Here is a 13,509-nt window from a genome sequence, read left to right as displayed (position 1 = left end):
TCAGTCTAGGCACGCGAGTCACGCCCCCAGGCCGCCCACCCCGCCCACTCCGGGTCAGCTGTGCTCCCGATGCCCCGCCCCTGGTCCCCACTAGCAGGTCTACTCTGGACGACTGCGGTGATCCAGACCGCTGTCAATGGTAATTGTGCCCATCCCACTCCAGTTAGGCTACGCGCCAGAGCCTGTCCATCAAGGCCCCGCCCCGAGTAGAATCGCCCCGCCCCTCCGGACAGACTATGCTCGAGGCCTCGCCCCTCTACTGCAAAACTGCTCACGTGAGGCCCTGGGTTCCCATCTGCGCATGTGTACTCTCGTCCTCCAGCCCTCAGGCCTGTCATGGCGCTGGCCGGGCTGCGCGCGCAACGCAGCCCTCTTTCGTCCTAGTGCGCACGCACGGCTCCGCCCCCGCCCCTTCGGGACTCGGGAGGCCGAGTCCGCACGAAGATGGCGGCGCCGCTCGTCCCCCTCTCGCAGCAGGTATGGTGCTGGGGCGCGCCGCGGGACGGTGCAGGCGGCTGGTGCGGTGGGAAGGGCGAGGCACCGCGGAAGCGCGGCTCCAGGGAACGGCGGCGGCGGCAGCGCGCGCCGAGGGCTCGGGCGGCTCTGAAGGTGACAGGCCGGCTCGGCCCGCGGACTCTCGCGCCCGGCGACCCTCCGAGAGGCTGCGAAGAGATGACGGGGAGCGGTCGCCGCTCGTGTCTACTCCGTCGGGGCCCGGTCAGGCTGGCAGGGGCCTGTGAACCGCGTAGCGCTTCGTCTCCGCGGAGGTGGGCGAGGGCGGTGGGCCCAGTCGGCAGTCTTTGTCTCCCGCTGGGTCTGGCGTCGGGGCGGATGGCGTCCCTGCGTGGAGCCGCGCGGGGATCCGGGACGCGCCGCAGCGCCTCCGGCCGCCCAGTCCTCCTTCTCCAGGGAGCCGCTTCCGCTGCCCCTGCGCGCTGCGAAAAGCGCGTGTCCCACGCCCCTACGGTGGGCGCCCGTCTGCGTCCTCAGAGTCGCCCTATTCTTCTTCTTCTTTTTTTTTTAAAGAGCATCAAACGCCACAGGCATGTCCAGAAAAGCCAGGAGAAAGCCCCTGTGCTTCTAGCAGTCATTCATTCATTCTTCAGCCCCTCTAACGTGCGTGGGGTCAGGTGCTGGGAGCGCAGCAGTCTCTCACTGACAAGGTCGCTGGTCAACTGGAGGTGACACCCATAAAAATTAGAAAGCAGTCCTGTCCTGCTAATTTGCCAAATTACCCGTTTGTCCCCACAGCATATTACAAGCCCTTTGCTAGAATCATCTTGCATGGAGTCATGGTTACCAGTGAGGAAACACCTTATGTTTAGATCTTGACCCTAGCTCTTCCTCTTCCTGAGTGTCCTTGAAGCAAGCTTCTTGGCCTCAGCACACATCAGTTACCTATTTGAGCTATAAAATGCTTAAGCGGAAGGTGAGAACTATGCCTAATTTGAAGCTCTTTTGTTCCCATCGCTAAATTTGGGTGTTTGGGACTAGAAACCACTGCAGGTATGAATGCCACAAAGTCGGTAGGAACTGATAGGCAGGTTGGAGTGCCGGCTCAGCTGGGCTGCCCGAGAAAGAAATGCAGGGTTGTAAACCCTATAGGCAAGCACTAGCCGCTCAACAGCCCTGACAATTAACAGTGTGGCGACCAGGGGTTATTAATTAACGTGTTTTTACAGCACCAGTGAATGTGTTCTGTAAATGGTTAAGGACCAGGCAGATGTGAGATATGTGTTAATATGGAGCCTGGCTTCCAGTTTCCAGTTCCTGGTCTCACTCCGTCCTCCTGCTCTAGGCTTCCAAGTTGGGACTGCAGGTGATGTGGCCTGGACGTGAGGTATCATTGTTAGTAGGCTTGGAAGGGATGTCTCTGCTAAGCCCATTGAAGGAGTGAGTGCTCTTGGCTGTGCTTTCTTGATAAAAGTGTGTGCATGTGTGCACTCCTGTTTGCAGAGACCGGAAGACAACCTTGGGTGTCCTCCTCTTTTGTGACAAGTTCTCACTGGCCTGGAGTTCATCAATTATGGCAGTCTGTCCAGCTAGCAAGCAGTTCTCTACATCCCCAGCACTCATAAGTACATGTCACCATGTGGTATTTGTGTGAACTCTGGGGAGAGGGCATGAATCAGGGCAAGCATGTTACCAACCGAACTGTCTCTAGCCCAGGCACTACCTCTGGCTTTTGGAAGAAGGTCTTTTTAAAGTTTCTGATTTTGACATTGGCCATAATTTGGATTTTTTTTTTTTAATTTGGACCATGGTAGTAGCTGGTGGTTATTGAGTGCATGGGAGTTGGGTACATGCTGTCAATTTTTCCAAAACACCAGAATATTAAGGAGGAGGTTCCTGGCTAAGTGTGGTGTTGACTCTCAGCTAGTGCTCCAGAGACCCTGCTTCTGATTTACTAATAAAGTAGCTGCAGTGTAGAATGGTGTTTTGTCACAGCTATGTGACCCATGTGAAAACATGAGTCAGTTCACGAGATTCACCTTAGAACCTTGTGGAATAGAACCCTGATTCTCTTTTTCCCGGTGAGCACCAGATTCTGACTTGCCTGCCACATGCTCTGTGGCACCACAATGTGGCCAGTTTTCTGCTCCTTGAATATTCCAGCTGTCATGGTGTCCCTGAGGGCTGATCCTCCTTCCTGAAGTACTCTAACCTTTTCCCCTTCTGTGGTTTGGCTCCTGGTTCCTTCCCTTCCTTCAGTGACAGCTCAGATGTCATCCTTCCCAGAGGCCTTTGCTAGTCATGGCACATGGCCATGTGTGCCTCACACGACCCCACAGTCTTCTTTTTAGTCCTCAGAGTTGCTTGTTTGTCTGCTGTGTCTGTGTCAGACCTGTCACCAGTGGGAGGACAGGCTACTTGCTCAGAGGTCCAGCATTCAGGAAGTGTCGTCCTCCAAGTGGGTAGTAGTCCCCACGTGGCCTTTCTTCCCTGTGTGGGATGAGCTGTGGGTGGGAACAGGAGCTGAACCAGCAGTGGAGATGCTAGCTTGCTGTGGCTCACAAGTTCAGGTTATACCTTCTAAACTGCTTCCCGTCCATGCTTGTATTTTTGTGTTGATTATTTTAATATTATTTTTGTATTTATTTAGTTTATTGTTGTGTGTGTATGTATGTAGGAGTGTGTGCCATGGTGCATGTGGTGGACAGAAGGCAGCTTTCTGTGTTGATTCTCCATGTGAGTCCAGAGTCTTGCTGGTTGCTCAGGCTGGCCCCAAACTTGTGCTGACTCTCCTGCCTCAGCCTCGAGGACTGTGATCACAGATAATACCTGACTGCACCCTATCCCCTTATTAGCAGAAGGCTTGGTTCACAACTCCCTTGCCTGCTCCTATAGTGGCAGTGTGCTGAGGGCTGAGTGCAGGGTTTCATGCACACTAGACAATTACTTACTGAGCAGTCCTTATATTTATGTGTGTGGAGGTCAGAATACAACTTAGGAGTTGGTCCTCTACTTCCATCATATGGGTCCTAAACATCAAACAGGTCGTCAGGCTTGGTGACAACCATCCTTACTTAATGAACCATCTCTCTGACACTAAGTTGCCCAAACTGGCCTTGAACTCTTGGCAGTTCTCCTGCCTGGCCATCCTAAGTACTGGGATTACAGTATGAGCCACCTGCTCAGCTTCTATACCTTTCCCTGCCTTGATTTATTTGCTTATATGTATATGGGTGTGTGTGTCGTGGGGGGGGTGCGTGCCTGAGTTAATTATACCACATTTGTGCAGGTGCTCATGGAGGCAAGAGGGTGTTGGCTTCACTAGAACCAGAGTTACATGTGGGTGCTGGGAACTGAACCTAGGCCCTCAGTAAGAGTAGGAAGTCCTCTTAAAGGCTGAACCACCCATCTTTGTAGCCCACTGTGCCTGCCCTTGAAGCTCAGACCCAGGTGTAAGACAAGGTCCTTAGAGCCAAGCCTCGGAGCTCACATAGGATCCCAGGGAAATCAAGGGGAGGATTCTGGGATACCATTTGGATGGTTGAGGTGTCCTGAACAGAAGACTTCGGTGTGGTTGAGCTTCCAGCCATAGGACCAGTGGAAGTCCGCTGCTCTTCTTTCTCCACCAGCCCCAGAGGACATTTCCTGTTATCCTCTGCCTTCCTTCCCAACACCACCCTGGCCATCGGGATGTGCAGTTCTGCCTCTACTTCCCAGCAGATTGCACATGAATGCCAGTAAACCCAGCCTCCACTTTGCTCTCCCTAATCCAGGAACCCTTGCTCGTTCAGAGGTGCTGGGGCAGAGCCTGAGGCCTTGTGCACAGCCTCCTCCTTTGTCTTCTCAGCTTCCTCCTCTCTGGTCAGGGGCTTTTGCCATCTCCCACCTCTCTGTCTACCTTCTTTTTCTCTGCCTTCTGGTCCCAGCCTCCATGCCCAGCCCTCTAAATCTGCCGTCAGCAAATGCTCCTGACACACTCCGCCACTGCTTTGGGGCCTGCTGGACTCTGGAATAGACCACTTCCTGAGCCTTGCAATTCTCTGGGGCATCAGTCTCATTTCCCTCTTTTCTTCCTAACACTACTGTGGGATCTCTAGCCACTCTCTTGCTCCAGAACCTTCCATTACTCTCATTCTCTTAGCAGAGGGATAGGGAGTAGCTCTGGTAAAGTGCTTGGCCCTTCAAAGTGAGTCTGGACTGGTGAGCCAGCACCCCAGTCCCACTCTGCTCCGCTCTGGCCCACTTGGCCTTGTTGACTACTCGCCTTGTTCTGACCCTTGTCTTCCACTCACCAGCAGGCTCTGTTGCTGCTGGTGCTGTAGTGGCGCAGGGAGACTTCTGACTTCCCTTTTGCCCTGCTGGGCCTCAGATTTCATCCTGCCCGCTCCTTCTGTGGGTCTGCTGTTCATAGTCCTCACCCTCATACTGAAGGTACCGCAGACTGGAGGAAAGCACCTGCTTTCCCGTCTTACTTCTAGGGGATTTGGGGACACTTTATTGAACCAAGTACTGTGGTTGTAGGTTTTAATTGTTTCCAGGGCTGTGGATGAAACCCAGGCCCTTGCACTTGGCAGGTGGTGCTTTACTGGCAAGCTATCCCCCAGCCCGTCTAGAAAGACTGTTTATCTCATGGGAAAAAGCTGAGACTGCAGTAGTCAGGTGACTTGTGAGGTCCCATACCTGTGGGTGCCACATTGGAGTTGACCCACAGCTGCCTACTGAGGGAGGCCCCACCACCATCCCATTCTTCTATACAGCCTGCTGGTCTCCTTGTTCAGAGCTCTGAGCCAGGCTAGTGTGTCTGGAATGAATGTTGAGGGCCTGCGGACCCTCATTTGTCCCCTTGTGCTTGTGTTATCTTTCTGAAAGGCTGGTGACTGTTCAGTATGCCTTGATGGACAAAGAGCAGGGGTCTGGGGCAGATTTGGCCCTGGAAAAACTGTACTCCCCTGGCTTCTTTGTTGACCTCTGTTGCCTGCTTTTTGCTGACTCCTGAGGCCCTCCTAAGCAAGATCACATGCTTCCTTCCTCAGCGCCTCCCCCCCATTCCCATGCCCGTCTTTGAGCCTGGGTTAGCTGCTTTTAGGAGCCAAGTGCCTGTCTTTGCCTGAGATGCTCTGGGGAGCTGAGCATCACTTTGTGATGAGACCTCTAGACTGTGTTACCAGCTATGATGCACAGCTGCATGTTAGTCTCCTCAGCTTGGCTTCCCTGGAGCAGCCAGTGTCCCTGTAGACACTGTTCTCACAGTGGGTCTAGGCAGGCAGCCTGTCATCCAGCATTAGGTAGGCAAAGTCAGGATTTCTGTGAATTGAAGGACAACCTGGATTGTGTGGTTCCAGGTCAGGTAGGACTATGTAGTTTAAACCTGACTAAACAAAGCCAATACACATTGAGAGAGAAGAGGGGAGCTGCTGTATTGTGGGTTGCTGGGTTAATCATCTGGGTCACTCTGGTCATTGTTGTGGTTGTTTACTGTGTAGAGGGGTAAAGTGAGTCGGAGCCATCTGGTCCCTGGTTGGGGTTGTGCCTGGCACTTTTACCTGGCCAGGCTCTCTGACCCAGCTCTTTTTATTGTGCTGCGGTTTCCTGTCCTGGAAGGATTGTTTCCAGGTTGTCAGACACAGATGTCACTGGCTGCCTGCAGTGACTGCTCCTCACAGCATCTGCTTGTTATATCCTTGTACTTTTTTTTTAAACATTTACATATTTGTGTGTGTTTGTGTGGACATGAATGTGCCACTACTGTGTGTGTGGTCAGAGGACAAGTGGCCCCAGGCTTGGCTTTACCTGCTGAACCATCCATCTGGTGGTCTTCAATGTTTTGTGTACATTGTGTACATTTTGGGGGAGAGGGTTAAGACAGGTTTATCACCTGGTCTCATCTAGAACTTGCCTTGCCATCCTCTCTCCTCACCTCCTGAGTGCTGGCATGACTGACGGCACCTGCCTTCCATGTTCTTTGACTGTGGGTAACTTAGGGACAGAAGGAGGAAGGTGTTTGGTAAATAGGACGTGGTGTGTCTGGACTGCAGATGAGTCTGGGACAAAAGGCTGACAGGAGGCTGCTTGTCTAGAGCTGGCCTGAGGCCAAGGGTTGCAGTGGAGTGACACCTACCCACTGTCCTCAGACAGGGTCACAGCTTGCTGATGGGCAGGGTGGTGGCTCCAGTGGTCTAGGGCATGATAGATTCCACTCCCCATGGAGTTTGAGCCATTAGCTGTTGTGGCTGATACACAGTCTGTCACGCTTAGTTTGGTGTAAGAGTGCTAGGGTCTGAATCAGCATCAGTGCCTCATGTATTCTATAGGCAAGTGCTTTTCCTCTGGTTTCCATCCCAGAAACATCAATGCTACATGCTACTTGCTGCATGGGACATCTCTCACCTTCTGTTTCTAGCCAGGCCTGCATCTTACTGACTGAAAGCTGGAAGAGGCTTGAGAAGGGCTGCTGCTCATTAGCATGTGGGGGAGAGCATCCCAGGGTTCCCATCTCCTAGCACTGCCTGCCTTGTTGGCTGCCCAGGGGCCTTTGCACCTGCAGTGGCCTATCTGGATTCCCCCCCCCCCCTTCTTTCTGTTCCCCTGCTCTTTCTGCCTCAGCTGGGCTGTGTCTCCTCAGGGAGCCCTTTCTCACAAATGACTGTCTGGTGTGATGGACACCCTGTGCTTTGCTGCATGCCTGCTTGTGATTTCTGTATTCTTGCATTCTCGCTGTCTCATTAAAAAAAAACAAACAAAAACATCTTTTGAGACAGGCTGTCATGGAGCCCAGGCTGCCCTGGAACTTCCTGTGGAGAGTAGGATGGCCTTGCAGTCTGGTCTCCCTTCCCCTGCCTCCCAAGTGTTGGGATGACAGGTATGCACCACCATGACCATAGTATGTAGTGCTGAGGGTGTACGCTACAGCCTTATGCATGTTAAGATAGTGCTCTAGCAACTGAACTATGTAGCCCTGGAATTTAAAAAAAATATATTTTGAGGCAGCCCTTCCCCCCCCCCCCCCAGTGTAGCTCAGGCTGGCCTCAAAGTTTCATCTCCATGTTTCAGTCTCCTGAGTAGCTGGGTGGTCACAGCAACACATGATATATATGTTGCCTCTCCTGCCAGTGCTTTTTACTCATCCTGTATCCCAGGGCCTTGATATTAACTGCCAGGCTGTTAGGGAATGTGAGAAATACTGGGTGGGGCTGTGTTGGGGCCAGCACTGCCACAGGGAATGCTGGATGTGCAGTGGCAGAGGAACTGGTCAGAGAGCTTCAGGAAGAGCAGTGGGGTGGCTCGTGGAAGGAATGTAGTCAAGAGAAGCAGTAGCTGTGGGGACCCGTGAGATGACTCATTGGGTAGAGACACTTGCCACCAAGCCTGATGATTTGAGTTCAGTTCTGGAAGCCACATGGTAGAAGGAGAGACCCAACTCCTACAAGTTGTTTTCTGACTTCCACAAGTGCTGTGCTCATGCTCATCCCCTCATTCAACAGATGAATGAAAGAAGTAGCCATCGCCTATGCAGACCAGAGCCGTGTTCCAGGGCAGCCACGGGACACCTCTTACCTCTGCTTTACAAACTCTTTGGAGGATGGAGAGGGCCTCATCACAGGAAATTAGCCTACCCTTTCCCCTGCCCCCAGACCTTATTTTTCTGGTGCTGGAAATGGAAGCCACTGACTCACCCATGTTAGAACGTTTATCTTTGCTGGGAAATGTAAAATTGAAAAGCATGCTCTTTTTGGATTAAGAGAAGCCAGTTTTCAGGCTGGCGTGTGGCTGCAATTTTATGCAACATTATTGCCCCCATTGGGCTGGATGAACCCTCAGGTCCCCTCCCTGTCTCTCTTGGAGTCCTAGATGCAGCTGAACCTGGTGGGGTCTGGAAGGCAATTGCCTCTAAGTTTGGTTCTTAGGAAGGATCTCTAAGGCTGTCCCCGTCACTCCTGGGAGCTTTGGAACCTTGTGGGTGGGGCTGGGAGTCTGGGCCGGCTGGGCCTGCTGAGCGCCCTGTACCTTGGATTGGTATCCTCTCTCAGGCCGGATTCTTTCACTTGAGGGCTCATAGCTTAGTGGCAGGTATGTGCCTGGTGTTGCTATGGGGCTAAGGGAGGCAGAGAACAGCCAGTCACATCACTCAGCATAGCAATAATTTGTGACACTGCCTGGATGTGTGGTGACCTCAGCTGGCAGGAAAGGAAGGAGAGAATACTGCTGTGAGTGTGACTGAGGGGTGGTGGTGGATGTGTCGCTGTGAGCTTGTGGGTGAGTGCATTAGCTTGCATGGTCTTAGGGTTTTCTGTCATTGCGATGGCATTCCGTAGAGACTGGACCTGAGACTGGAAGCTTTCTCCTCTAGTCTTTCCTCGGCCTGGTTCCGCAGTGGTGTGTCTTTGCCTTGGGATGGTGAGGCCTCTGAATAGAGGAGAGGCTTTGTGCTGGCAAGTGGGCCAGGCAGAAGGGATACTGGTTTTCACTCTTTCTTATCTAGATACACTTTGATCCTGGTCCTCTCACCCAGCCAGTGCACTCCTGTGCCTGTGTCAACTGATGGGCCTTAGCTCAAGATGTTGGAGCTCAGGGCCTACTGTCTTAGGACTCAGCTAGTAGCTGGCCAGTGACCAGGGTTATTGATGTCACCAGTGGTTGTCCAGAGTGGGAAGGTGCAAAGCTCAGGGTGGGATTGAGGAGTCCTGGCGGATTGGAAGCACCCCAGGAGGAGGTCAGATGCATTCAAACTCAAGTCCTAGGACCTGAGTTTAGGTAGGGGACAGCGGACCAGGCAGGGGAGTCAAGCTGGAAGATGTAAGGTAACAGCCCTAGGGCCATGGAGGAAAGGAGTCTCTTAAGGCCAGGGTTTCCTTGAGAGAGAGTGCTGTGCAGACTGGGCTGCTCCGGAAGTCTACTGAGCTAAGGTGCCATTTGGGGTGACTATCTCCAGGCTTTCCAGGGTGCTGTTCAAGCACAGACAGAGTGGGAGAGGATGGTCTCTGAGCTGGGTGGTGGGCTGTGTCTGAAGTCTTGGCTTCTGGGTAGTTTTACTTGGTATGTGTTGACTGTCCCCTAGACAGACGCTGAGAAGACTGCTCTGAGCAGTCTTCCTTTCTACTGTCCCAGCGCTTTAATGGCATCCTGCTCACAATCACATTTGCACCTCAGCTTCTGCCAGGGTGACAGCCACTCCCCTAGCCCTGCATTTCCTTCTGCACACTAAGTCTGAGAGGTCAGTGTGGGGGTGCAGTCCTCCTGGCCCTAGGGTCTGTAGCCTTGTTACTCAGCGGGTGCTCTTCTGCTGGGATGACTCCTACACCAGCCTCCAGTCCTGTCTCCTTACATCATCGCTGTTGTTGGATGATTGCTGACATGGCCCTCCCTGCTGCTGGGGTGACAGGTCTCAAGACACTTGGCTCCTGTCGTCCTCTCCTGCAGAGCCCTGGATCTGCTGGATCCTTGCACCAGCCTTGAAGCCCCTCATTGTGTCACACCGTCCCTGTCTGTCATTCTGGGTTCTCTTTGCTGTAGACTGTCCTTCATGAAGCTCAGAGCACTGTCATGTTGATGGAATAAGCAAGCAGGGGAGGAGTAATAGAGCCAGAGGCCTACCTCTTTACCTCTCTTTGGGGAAATCGTTTGTAAAGGGTTGGAGAAACTTGAGTGGAAGCAGGGTGGATAGGATGAGCGCATGAATCAGTACAGCCGAGGGCCACAAGGCCTTGGTGGTGGGATGTGGAGACTGAGATCCAGAGAGGAGGCCTACTGTCCCAGGGTTGCCCAGTGAACCAGGGCTCGGCTAGGAAGGGGCTCCATATCTGTTGAATAGTGCAGTTGACCCCTGCACAGAGCTGTTTACTTTAGCTCAGGCTTGCCTGGAACTTAGAGCCAGCCTCCTGCTTTAGCCTCCTAAGTGCTAGGGTGACAGGCGTGTGCCACCATGTCAGACTGGAACTTCTTGCCTTAGTGAGGTCAGTTAGGGTAGGTGGAAGAGCTGGCAGAGCCAGGTATGCTGTCTGAAGGGTGGGCTTATCTCAGAAAACTGCTGCTCCTGACCTAGGGTCATTTCTTGTAGTGGAGGCTGGGATCCAAGGTCACCTGGTAGCAATTGATGCTCTCCACTCTTGAATCTGAGCTCTGGCAGTGTGGATGGAACAGGTGAGACCTTAAGATTTTCCTACTCTGTTCCATGTGATCTTAACCACTGAGCCATCCATCTCTCCAGCCCCATTTGAATTCGGGAAGTTTTCTTCCTTTTTTCTTCCTTTCCTTTCCTTTCCTTTCCTTTCCTTTCCTTTCCTTTCCTTTCCTTTCCTTTCCTTTCCTTTCCTTTTTTGAGACAGGGCCTTTCTCTCTGTATTTTCTTTCTTTCCTTCCTTCCTTCCTTCCTTCCTTCCTTCCTTCCTTCCTTCCTTCCTTCCTTCTTTCTTTCCTTCTTTTTTGAGACAGGGCCTTTCTCTCTGTGTGTAGCCCTGGCTGTCCTGGAACTCGCTCTGTAGACCAGGCTGACCTCTAACTCAGAGATCCTCCTGCCTCTGCCTCCTGAGTGCTGGGGTTAAAGGTGTGCACCACCACGACCCAGCATAAGAACTCATTTTTATTTGTTGCTCCAGTGCAGTGGATGGAACCCAGGACACTGCATGCACAGTAAGTGCCTGGGATGGGCCTGGCCTGAATGTGTAACCAGGTCTTACGTGCATGCAGCAGGCACTCTGGCTTCTAAACTGTCACCTAGCCCTGGATTCTAAAGATTTGTCTCCTGTGCTTTTTCCTCAGTGTTTTGTATTTTACATTGAAGTCTGTGCTCTTTTAGTTTTTACCTGTATCTTTTATGTCAGTCACTAATGTGACCAGCAGCTGTGGTCCACTTTGTTCTGTGTTTTGCTTCCTCTAGCACTGTGCTGAAAACTACCCTTCTGGCCACCAGGCCACCTCCTTCCCTCATAATCTTCAGATGAGGCCCCTGGTGTGACTTTTACTTCTTGAAAAGAAATTATCACACTTATTTATGTTGGAGGACACTGTAGTATGTGTGTAGAGGTCAGAGGACAATTTACAGGAGTAGGGGTCAGACTCAGGTTGTCAGGCTTAGTGGCAATCAGCTTTACCCACTGAGCCATCTCACCCTGCTGTGCTTTTCATTAGACTCCATTGGAACAGGGCTAGGATCTGACCCAGTAGTGGAGCTAGTATGTGCCAAACTCAAGGTTCCACCCCTGGCATTGCAAACATGGGTATCGTGCAGGGCAGTGTGGTGCTGCAGTCCCAGTGCTCTGGAGGCTGAAGCAGAATGACTGCTGGAAGTTGAGGTCTGTCTGGGCTACATAGTGACATGCTGTCTCCAGATGCCATAATAATAATGAGCAGACAGGTCCATCTAGGCTCTGCTCTGCCCTACATGGTGCACACTGTCTTCTGCCCCATTATAACATGGCTGCAGAAAGCCTTGTGATCAGGCGCGTTAGCCTTGCTTCCTCTTCCTCCTCTTCTGGCTTGTTTATTTTTAATTGTGTGTGTATTGGTTCCTGCATGAATTTATTCGAAATGTATATTCAGGTGCCTGTGGAGGCCAGAGGAGGTGTCAGTTCCCTGGAACTAAAATCAAAGATGGTCATGAGCTGCCTGACCCAGGTCTCTGTAAGATCAGTATGTGCTCTTACGCACTAAGCTGTATCTCCAGCACCCTTCACCATTCATTCTTTTAAAAAGGGAGGGAGGCTAACAAGATGACTTAGTAGGTAAAGGCACTTGCTGCCAAGCCTGACAGCCGTGAGGTCAGTCCCAGGACCCACAAAGTGGGAGAAGAACGAGTCCTTTAACCTCCACTTATAAGCTGTGGCATGTTTGCATACACAGCTTTTAATTGAAATAGAATTACACATGAACACATTTTTTTTTTTAAAAAGTTTAAATATAAATTAAAACTTTAAGGTTGATGAGATGGTTCGGCTGCTAAAGGTGCTTGCTGCCAAACCTGATAATATGAATTTGATCCCTGGGACCTACGTGGTGATGAGAGTCGACTCTCACAAAGTTGTTCTCTGACCTCTGTGTACACTGGCATATACACATGCATAGGCATATATTTTAGTTCTGCTTTTGTGTGTCAGTCTGAGAATGATCCCGCAGTTAGCAGAAGTTTGGCTGGAGTTTGGAGGAGATGCTTACACCTGCACATCTAGGGTGCATAGGTCCAGCTTCTGCAGCTGCATTGTTCCACCTCCAGAGCAGGGCAAAGAATGTGTGCATGTGCTTCTGCCAGCTCTGCTCCATGACTGGTCTTGACTTTGCCAAGTAGACAGCAAGGCTAGCACTTCTGTTCTGTAATACAGGCTGTACAATGTTTTGCTTGAAATCCCAAATGAGCAGTGCCCCAAAAGTTCTTCAGACATGGCTCCACAGGCAGGAAGTTGCACACCTGCCATTCTGGGACTAGCTTGCATGAAATATGGTAGGAAACTCACTAAGCTCTGTGTGTGTTTGTGTGTGTGTGTGTGTGTGTTATGGTAAAAATAAAATGCTGTGGATACCCGAGGGCGACAGTGGGCAGTGGGCCATGAGACCTTGTGCAGGTCCCCAGGCGGTGGCAGGCAGTGGGCAGTGGGTCCTGAGACTGCGGTGGTCCATGTGGCAGGTAAGAGACCAAGATGGATAGGCACGCCATGCAGAGTGAGGTTGGATATTTATTTAGTGGGTGGGAAAGGGAAAGGGGGTAAGGGGAGAAGGGAGAAGATCAGAGAGAGGCAGAGGGGGGGGAAGAATTGGGGAGAAGAAAGAAGGCAGAAGCTGCTGCTTTGGGAGAGAGACTGAAGAAGGACACTTAAAAGAAATCCCACACTAGCTCAGAATTGAGAAATAGACATTTATTTAGGGGTAGACTCACAAATCAGAATCCTCTTCTGGATGGAGATCAGAAACTGAATACCACAGCCGGAAAAGAGAGCAGATGTAGTAATAGGAGCGGCGGGGCTGCGTCCCCAGCACCCCAGCCGCCTGCTAGCTTATGCCCGAAATAACAACACACAAACTGTATTCATTTAAACACTGCTTGGCCCATTTCTATCTAGCCTCTTCTAG

General features: G+C 51.7%; 1 protein-coding gene across 7 annotated transcripts in view; it reads left to right on the top strand.

Moving 5' to 3' along the window:
• The first annotated feature begins 367 nt into the window (after positions 1 to 367).
• The window catches only part of Eps15l1 (epidermal growth factor receptor pathway substrate 15 like 1), an 85,522-nt gene continuing 72,380 nt past the window's right edge, over positions 368 to 13,509 (top strand). For 6 of the 7 annotated variants that reach the window (XR_003378074.1, XR_003378073.1, XM_013350726.2 and 3 more), the window contains exon 1: positions 368 to 477. Coding sequence is in view for 5 of the 7 variants with exons in the window: in XM_013350726.2 (XP_013206180.1) it covers positions 445 to 477 (33 nt within the window). In the remaining 2 variants the exon portion in view is untranslated. Of the gene's footprint in view, positions 478 to 10,533; positions 10,591 to 13,509 lie in introns of those variants that run through there. The other variant, XM_026785373.1, reaches the window with a different exon arrangement.

This window comes from Microtus ochrogaster, linkage group LG1 (genome assembly GCF_000317375.1).
Source record: "Microtus ochrogaster isolate Prairie Vole_2 linkage group LG1, MicOch1.0, whole genome shotgun sequence".
In the NCBI taxonomy this organism is placed as follows: Eukaryota; Metazoa; Chordata; class Mammalia; order Rodentia; family Cricetidae; genus Microtus; species Microtus ochrogaster.
Note: the sequence above shows the minus strand (reverse complement) of the source record. Positions and strands in the feature narration are given on the sequence as shown.